We start from the raw sequence: 9,616 nt of genomic DNA, 5'->3' as shown, positions 1-9,616 counted from the left end.
ACTTGGGGCGCCCCATGGTTGTTCCTCTCCCCCTCCCACCTACATATATGTGGGGAGGGGGCGCCTAGAACATACAACAAACATTGTTAGTTGTGTGCGGCGCCCCCCTCCACAGTTTACGCCTTCGGTCATATTCACGTAGTGCTTAGGCGAAGCCCTGCGGGGATCACTTCACCATCACCATCACCACGCTGACGTGCTGACAGAACTCTCCCTATACACTTTGCTGGACCAAGAGTTCGAAGGACGTCATCGAGCAGAACGTGTGCAGAACTCTGTGGTGTCGTACGTTCGGTGCTTGATCGGTTGGATCGAGAAGATGTTCGACTACATCAACCGCGTTAAGCTAACGCTTCCGGTTTCGGTCGACGAGGGTACGTGGACACACTCTCTCCTTCTTGTTGCTATGCATCTCCTAGATAGATCTTGTGTGAGCGTAGGATTTTTTTTAAAATTGCATGCTATGTTCCCCAACATAAATTCCTTCAATATAAGCTACTGATTAGTGACATCACAATCCATATAAATACCTTGATGAGAACCCGGTCATTGAAAGGCTTCATGTCTTTGACACCATAGATTCAAGAATACATATATGTGTTTGGTTAGTCAGTTTGTAAAACAGATTACCTCAAATTATGTTTGGTTTGACAGGAACGTATTGGGATACCCTTAGAAAATTGATTACGCTCAGCCCCCCCCCACCACCACCACCACCACCCTGATTCCCATCTCACCCAAGGCGCCGGCTACACCTTGAGCGGACAGACGGAAAGATCTCATCAGTCCACACCTTTTGGAGTTTTGCTATTAACTGAATCTTCACCCGCAAAAAAACCAAATTAGTAGACGTTACATTACCGAAATTCTACTTTCGAAAGCATTTTAGAGCACTGATTTTCTCTTCTTTTTTTGCCACGCCTTCCACGAATGTGATCTCATGACGAAAATTTGCAAACACTTACAACATTTGTCAAAGTTTACCACAAAAAATCAGAATGTTTTGATTTGTTTGTATTTTTTCGATTTTATTGTTCATCCAAGCTCATTTGAGCTCGAGTGCAGAAGGGTACTTTCGAGGAAATTCATCATTTTGTTTAAAAGATTTATAAAGCTCACAGAACCAGAGGACCTAGTTCATAACCAAAGGATTGTTAATTAGCCATTGACCTACCAGAGGCTTGATGACTTCAAGCCAGTACCGCACAACTCTTTATAAGGAACAAGTCTGCCACACAACTTTTTTATAAGGTGCAAGGCATCTCTGTTCTCCATAGGGATTTGAATCACATCTAGTGTATTATTTGTCGCTTCTCTGTTCACTAGGGATTTGAATTTGATACCATAGGCATAGAAGGCACCAGGAATTATCTATGAATAGCTGGAATTACAACATGGACTCTTTGGTGACAAGGTCACGGGGCCTACACATCTTACTCCCCTGAGGCGCATCATCCTCTTACTTCGCTGCTTTAAAAGGTCCTCATCCTCTGACGAAAGGTCACAGATTGCCTCATCTCTCCACTAAACATCAGCTGCTCATGACCCCTCTGTCCTATACAGCAGATTCTCATGTCTTCCTGGGCAACCAGCATACTAGGTTTGGTTCGCATAGGGAAATAAAGTTGCATAGTGGCTAGATGTTTCGAAGAAGAAACACTGAAGAATGAGAAATCATTCTGATAAGTCAGATCCTCCAGGTTTGCTTAATGTTTAGCACACTCACAGGAAGATAGGTGTCTAGGAACATTTCACATAGATAGTGCCACAACAATAGGCAATAAGCCAAGCACTATACATACATAATGCAGAAGTTGGGGGAAACCCACATCAAGCTCCCTTTGTAAACAAATTCAGTAAATATTTGCTCATACAATTGTATAATCATCCAAAATAGCATCAAGTGGTTATCACATAGCAATCTTACCACTCATGCTAGCCTCTATCGTGAACTCAAAACTGAAACAAAGCAGTAAACCACACACTTGAGAGAGCTCAGCCATCACATTTGACACTCTCAACATAATTTAGTTTGTGCCATCAGCTCCCTTGAACTCGCCGCCTGCGTACTTGGAGTACAGCACAGTGCTGCCTGGTGACACCGACAATGGCTGCCTTTTGCCTTCCTCGTCAAGGGAGCCCGGACCAACAGGGTACAACCTGCATTTAGAGGTGAATCGATTAAACACATGCTAGTTCAGCATGGATTTCTACATAATAATAATTAACTTACCATTCTAATGGATGGCTTCTCCTTGGTTGTCTCGGTGAGGATAAGATTAGCTTCAGTCTTATCTGAAGCCTCGGCAACCTAGCACAAATGCCGGACATATATGCACTGTTAACCGTCATGCACATACAACCAGTACAAGATTTACTAGAGATTCCTTAAATATACACTACTGACTAGTGACATGACATTCAATATAAATACCTTGATGAGAACCCGGTCATTCAGAGGCTTCATGTCTTTGACATCATCAGATTCAAGAATACATATATTTGATGCCATCCTCTTTCATAATGGGTGCTTGGAATTGTTGTATTCAACCTCAGTCCCAGGATACTTTGAATATACAACTTGAAATCCAGGCAACATAAAAAAAATACATGTGGTATCTTGAAGTATTACCATAATATTCACCTCTAACTTAAGCTTTAGTGCAAACTAGGTGGTGCATTAAATTTAAATGGGTCCTTCACGTGACTCCTAAATTAGCGTGACTGTGATCGGCACATGACTAGTTTGTGTGAGATGTTGGTTCTAGTTAAGCTTGTGTTTTGGGCTTTAGTTTTTTGTGAACTTTGTAATAAATAAATATTTGTTGGCTAGGTGTGTCGTCTTGAAGTAGAGGTTGGAGGCTTAACAAAATTAAGCTCAGTAAATGGTTTTTCCCCAGACAAATGGTTTGCTCTTACAATTCTATAACCATCCCAAATAGCATCAAGTGATCACCACATAGCAATCTTACTACTCACGCTGGCCTCTACTGTAAACTCAAAACTGAAACAAGGTAACAAACCACGCACTTACCGAAAAAAGGTTTCCCCCGCTTTGTATACAAAGCAACCAACTGAGACAACCAATGATAGGTGCTGGGGTGGAAGCATCACAATCGCGCCCAAAAGAAATGAAAGAGAAAATACAAGAGAAACAAATGCCGACAATGGCGGATCGACAAAAAAACGAAGAAGCCTCATGACCGCTGCATCCACCGGAGATCGCCTACCAAGCTCCGAGCCTCCGAGGCGCCAGTACCAATCAACACCTCCAAGAAGGGACGCGACGATGACGACGCTGCTGCCAAGGGTTTCCCCCGGTACCCGGTGAGGAGAGAGGAAGGGTAGCCCCGACACCCTCCAGGAAGGTCCGGCGGCACCCTCATGCGCCATCGCGTCGGTGTCGGCCAAGCCAACAGGGATTTCTCCCGATCCCAACTTTCACCTCAGGCACTCCGGAGCTCGCCACCAAACCGACCACCACCCTACGCCCAGGTCAAGAAGCTTCCCACGCGGTCTCACCACAGCACCGCGAAGCATGGCCTGCACAATGAAGAAGAGGAGCCGAGACTAGGGAAGAAGCACCGTTGGCACGCGGGAGGGCCCCACCTCCACCGCCAACGACGGTAGCTGACTGGACGCAATAGCAGGAACATATCAGGCCCGTGGCCGCACAGGCCCGACCAGGATCTTCGAGACCCGTAAAGTTCCCGCCTTCGCACTGCAGCCAGCATGTCGTCGGCGTCGCCACCCCTATCCAAGCCGCTCCCCTGCCTCCCCGCACAGAGAGCGTTAAGGCCGAGCCGTGGCCAGCCTGCTAGGACCCATATGGGGCCCTACGGGCCCAGATCTGGGCCGGGGTCGCGACACCGGCCACCCAGCACCACCGGACCGCCCGGCCACCAAGTAGAGGCACCACCACCAGGTCGCCAGACCGCCATCGGCCGAGCCGCACCACCACCGCACGCCCGTGACGGAGAGGAACCCTCGCAGCCGCCGGGAGCCCGAAGTTGGTTTCTAGCCACCACACACACCGCCCGCGGCCCGCATCACCTGGCCAGATCTGTCGCCACTGCCGCCGAATCGTGCCCACGCACGCCCCACCAGGCAGCTGCCGCGCCACCACGAAGCACCAGCGAGGCCGACACCAACAAGAGCTCCCGGATCCGCGCCGCCGAGCCCCGCCACACCCAGACGCCTCCTGCAGCCCGTCGTCCCGCGCCGGCCAGGAGCTCCGCGAGGAGGAGAGGATGCGACCCCGCCGCCGCCCGCACTGACCGGGCTTTGCCCGGTGGCACCCCTAGGCGGAAGCGAGGGAGGAGGAGGCCGGAGGAGGGGAAGCTGGGGGTGGAGCTAGGGTTCCCCCGGCCCGCTCGCGGGAGCGGCGGCGGGGGTGGGGAAAAGTATTCTATTCTTTAGCAGTACCACATTACCACACACGAACGGTGTCGTCAGTAACCACACACTTAAGGTAGCTCAGCCATAAGCTCATAACATCTAACACTCTCAACACAATGTAGTTTGTGCCGTCAACGCCCTTGAACTCGCCGCCTGCATACTTAGAGTACAGCACGGTGCTGCCTGGTGACACCGACAGTGGCTGCTCTTGCCTTCCTCGCCGAGAGAGCCCGGACCAACAGCTACAACTTGCACTTAGAGGTGAATCGGTTAAACACCTGCTCGTTCATCATGGATTCTACTGAGTGATAATAACTTTTATATTGTTCCAATGGATGGCTTCTCCTTGGTTCTCTCGGTGAGGATAAGAGCAACTTCAGTCTTGTCTAAAGCCTCTGCAACGGCCTAGCACAAATGCAAGACAAATAAGCATTGTTGACCGGTATGCATGACCAGTACAAGCTTGACTGAAAATTCTCTAAATATGCACTAGTATATTTAGTTACACGACACTAGATATAAGTACCTTGATCAGCACCTGGTCATTGAGAGGCTTCACGTCTTTGACATCATCAGATTCAAGAATACCCACGATGTCATCCTCTTTCATAATGAGATGCTTAGAGTTGTTGTATTCAACCTCTGTCCAGCATACTTTGAATAAACAACTTGAGATCCGGTCTACATAAACAATACACAGGGTATTTTGAAGTATTAGCATAAGATTCACCTCTAACATAAGCTTTAATGCAAACTAATTGGTGCATTATTTTTAAAATGGAATCCTTCATGTGACTCCCAAATTGGTGTCACTTGATTAGTTTCTATGAGATGTTGGTTCTAATTAAGCTGATGTTTTCTCTTTTGATGTTTGGCTTTATTTTTTGTGAACTTTATAATAAACTAGAAAATATGCCCGTGCGTTGTAACGGGAGAACATAACATAGAAGACACGAGAATCAGGCTATGCAAATGGCGTCGATATCTTGAGCGTGGACATTAGTCGGCTTGTCTTCTGGTGTGATGTCTCTCGCAACATCAGATTCCCTCTGTGCATCTAGTTGATGCAATTCTTGATTGGTTCCAAGCTTATGCAAAAATCGCTAATGAGGTTGTGCGTGAGATCCATCGCACGAACATAGGCTAGAATGAGATAAGGACTTTTAAAAGGCCATTTGGAAAACCAAAAATGTGACGGCCCTATCACGTCTTGGTTTCCTATAAGAGACACTCTGAAATATTCTTTGGAGTAACATTTTTATTCAAAAAGAAACAAAACCGGAATGCAAAAAAAATGGAAATCAAGCACAACATAAACATAGAACTGCTGCCTTGATTTTTTTTGTGCAAGACTTGATGTGAAAGATTATTGTATCTTATGTACCGCACTGAATGACCCCCATGGCCATTAGTATAGACATAAGGGACATGCAACATGCAGGGGTCATGGCCTGGAGGAAGGCACTTTTAGTTTTTTTCCTGCTAACCACATATGCACCGCATTGATGATGAGGTCCTGTGTGAGATTCGTCGGTGAACATACTCCAGGATGAGAGAAGAATTTTTAAAATGCCATTTGAAACTTCGAAGACCTGACGACATTATCATGGATTGATGTTCCAAGGCACCACTCTGAACTTGTTTCGCCAAGCAGCTCCATGTCGCTGCACCTCGCCTAGACCTAGCATGACCAATAAAACAATATATAATAAATTGTCAAAACGGACCAGATAAAACTGTGAATGTTTGCAAATTAGACATTTATTCATTTTTTCTTAATTTGTGGTTAATGGAAAATGCCTGAAGTTCGGGTTTAAGAACGTAAAAGGAGAGCGATTATGTGTGCGTAAAATGCTAAATATATTTCAGATGCTAGACCAAAATATGATATGCTTGCATGAGCGCCAAGACTGGCCTCGTGATGCAAAAAAGGCCAAACATTCTTGCGTAGCCTTTTTTTTTCAAGCGTGAACAAGCAAAATTCTAATTGGTATACTCAAGTTTCAACCAGACTCACATCCCACATAAATAGCTTTGATTTTCAATCCTATTCTCGCACATTTTATTTTATTGAGACAGAAGGCTCATAGATTTATGCACACCATAAGAAAAAAGAAGAGATTAAACCAAAGACAATTTAAGACTACAACATTTCAGCATGTGGCTGGTATTGGCTCTACTCCACCAGTTAGTTTGTGCAGAGTAGCCAAAGATGAGCACGTTGGCCGTAATTAAGTTGAAAGATGATTGTACAAACATGAGCGCATCCGTGAAACAGTCATGTATAGATTGTATATTAGATCTAAGCAATACATAAGAACATATCACTATACTTAACTTGCAGTTTCCTTTCCTAACTGATGTATGCACTAAGAGATTATGCAGGAATTAGCTATTTTACATGGGCATTAAAGTATTAGGAGAGCCAGGATTTATATGCCAACAAAAAGTATGCAGATACTACAAACTCTCATTGAGCCATTTTTTTCTATTTGTATCGATTTCGACCCCTGAAATTCAGGAAGATGCATCTCAATCAGATTTCGATCCCTGGGATTCCAGAAACCTGTTGTGGCGATGGATTACTTTTAGTCGCCCTTCAAGGCCACCTATGAAACACACTCCAATGCATCTCTAACACATCTAGGCATGTATGTAAACTGCTATCTACAGCAGTGTCAGACTATATTAAAATCATCAAGTACCCTGTACCAAGTAAAGAGTAATCATCAAGTACCAAGTAAAGAATATTACCGAGAATCATGCCTAGCTTTCTACCCAACTTGCAGATTTGATCTCCCCTGCCTAGGTATCTAGGCAGAACCAAAATTGTACAGCTTGGGATTCAGCGAGATGCATTGCATCCTTCAATCAAGGAATAGTCGTTGCCATCCCATCTGCATACTGGAAATGGCCGCCAATCAACTTTCTTCCTTAAAACAGAGCAGACAAGAACAGAGTGGAGATATAACGGGAGATACACATGAAGACTGGATTTCTTCAGATTTCGTATGACTCTCCAATGAACAGCCAATTTGGTTTTGCACATGTGCGATGTGTGAGTGAGCACTAATTGACGACCATGGTACATTGGATCATCTAGATTTTAGACGTCATAAAAACAAAAATACAAACAGAAACAGTAATGCTCAACGGGTCAATGACTCTGAGAATTGTCATGGCGTTGTACTCATGCATAGAACTCTGCCCGAGGAGAGGCGTCGCTGTCAGTGCTCGAGGGCGTCAATGGCCGAGCTCGCAGCCACGGGCCCACACATCTACCATGCCATAGGCCCCGAAATCACCATGCTCAGGATGTTCGACACTATGCAGCAGCACAAAACTGAACTCATTCAGTTAGATTATTCACAATACTTGCAGAAGCATTGAACGTTCAGGAAGTTTTCCATGGTTTTAGGAACTGCATAACCCCTGGACGTTGTCAGTGACACTAACTGAATTGTCATCATGAAGACATTATCTCAGTAGCATAGCTTGCTTGAGCTTCAACGACAACATTATCTATTATTTCATAAACCTAGGACACAACAAAACAAAATGATGGTCAGGCAAGAAACAAAATGTAACACTAAGTAACATGGAAAAAAGAAAAACATAATCCATTGAGATATAAAAAGTGCAATCCACGTGGTCCTGGTCCTGTGCTTACGGATTACGTCTAATATGATTCTATGACCTGCAAATTAGCTAGTATAAACAAATATCAAGCCAATGAAAACAATCTGTTCACTCTTCACAGGAGAACAAATGCCTCTCTCGGCCACTAGGACGAACCAGTGCAAAAAACGCATATTATTCCTTTTTCCCCTTTCTTTCAGCTCAAAACACCAGCAAGCTTTATAATACAATCAATAGATGATTCTCAGGAGACGGGTAGGGAGACAGCCTACCTGTAGCAAATTCTAGTGAGAACTTATGTACACGATTGCAAACTGCTTGGAGCTGATCAACACAGCCGTTTCTACCTCTTAATTGCAATGAACATGGGTACCTCGCCGTGGTCAAGAGAATTACCTGATCGTTTGCTGTGGTCTACACGTCAGCCATCCGCTTCTCCTGGGTACCTTGCCGTCGGCCGGACGGAGCTTGCCATTGTCCCTGGAGATGGAAGGCGACCGAAGTTACAGGGGGAAATCACACGGCACGTGAACGCACCACCGGATCGAGCGCCCCAGAGCTGGGTGCCGGCCGCTGAAGGCGCTGCACCTGTGATCAGCTGTAACCCCTAGCACTGAGCACCGTATTCAGCCGTCCGGTCGGCGCCCCTCCTGCCTCCCCCGCGCCTCACTCGACCTAGACTTAGCCGCGAGTGCATCGGGCAAGGCCGAGCCTCACATGCGACGTCCATAGGGGAACTTGATCCGCCATAGATTTGCAGGATAGCGACGCCTCGACGCCTCCACACCGTCCAGCACGGCTACCCATCAAGCAGCACAGGGAGAAGGGGATCGAGAGCAGCGCACGGAGAAGGTGCTGGATCGGGAGTGCGATGGGATTAACCGAGAATCTGGTCGACGGCTTCCTTTTACGGCACCGAAGTCCCTGTGAAATCTGGATCGGGTACCCATGGATTCCTATTGGAGCAGTTGTACTGCCGGAACACGGGCTTCGATCAGGAGGAGGTTGTAGGTTGAGGAGGCTTAGGCCTGTTTGGTTCGGCTCTGGATTTTTAAAAGAAGCTGTGAAAAATTTGCTATGAAAAATCTGATGTGAAAAAGATGTACGTTATTTGGCAAACTAGCTGATACAGCCTTTTCATATTTTGGCCAGCAGCGAAATCAGATTTTAAAAAGCACGTTCTGGGCTGCTTCCATTTTTCATTCAGATTTTGGCAACGGATTTCTGGAATCGGATTCTACTGGGTTCGCCATTTGGCTCAGATTCTGTTGCGCGGCAGTGGAATCCGTCGATAAAAGCTGAACCAAACAGGGCCTTAGGGTGGCGCCGGAAAGAAATAAAAAATAATTTGTTGTCTAGGTGTGTCATCTTAAAGTAGAGGTTGGAAGCTCAACAAAATTAATCCTTTTTAAGAAAGAAAGGCAAGTAAATTCATTATTTTCTTTAAAAGATCTATAAAGTTCACAACGGCTCACCAACCAGAGGACCCAATTCATAACCCAAGGATTCTATATGCCAGCTCAGTCTCTCGAAGATGTAGGGCGTGCATGTGTGTATTCATAGGGGATGAGTATACGCG

At 45.8% G+C, this 9,616-nt stretch overlaps 1 protein-coding gene, 1 long non-coding RNA gene and 1 pseudogene across 2 annotated transcripts; all 3 read right to left on the bottom strand.

The window, feature by feature from the left end:
* Positions 1–1,272: 1,272 nt before the first annotated feature.
* Positions 1,273–2,467, bottom strand: LOC123149357 (20 kDa chaperonin, chloroplastic). Its single transcript, XM_044568999.1, has 3 exons — positions 2,435–2,467; positions 2,227–2,311; positions 1,273–2,152 (listed from the first exon to the last, which is right to left on the bottom strand). The coding sequence occupies exons 1-3, from the start codon at positions 2,465–2,467 to the stop codon at positions 2,028–2,030; spliced, it is 243 nt and encodes an 80-aa protein (XP_044424934.1). The 3' UTR covers positions 1,273–2,027.
* Positions 2,468–4,429: 1,962 nt separating this feature from the next.
* Positions 4,430–5,137, bottom strand: LOC123153151 (20 kDa chaperonin, chloroplastic-like; annotated as a pseudogene).
* Positions 5,138–5,452: 315 nt separating this feature from the next.
* LOC123149358 (uncharacterized) lies at positions 5,453–9,042 on the bottom strand. Its single transcript, XR_006474605.1, has 3 exons — positions 8,434–9,042; positions 7,153–7,936; positions 5,453–6,079 (listed from the first exon to the last, which is right to left on the bottom strand). It is a non-coding gene; the product is annotated as an uncharacterized lncRNA (long non-coding RNA).
* Between the last annotated feature and the right edge of the window lie 574 nt (positions 9,043–9,616).

Source organism: Triticum aestivum, chromosome 7A (genome assembly GCF_018294505.1).
Source record: "Triticum aestivum cultivar Chinese Spring chromosome 7A, IWGSC CS RefSeq v2.1, whole genome shotgun sequence".
NCBI lineage: Eukaryota > Viridiplantae > Streptophyta > Magnoliopsida > Poales > Poaceae > Triticum > Triticum aestivum.
This window is presented reverse-complemented; position numbering and strand designations above follow the sequence as displayed.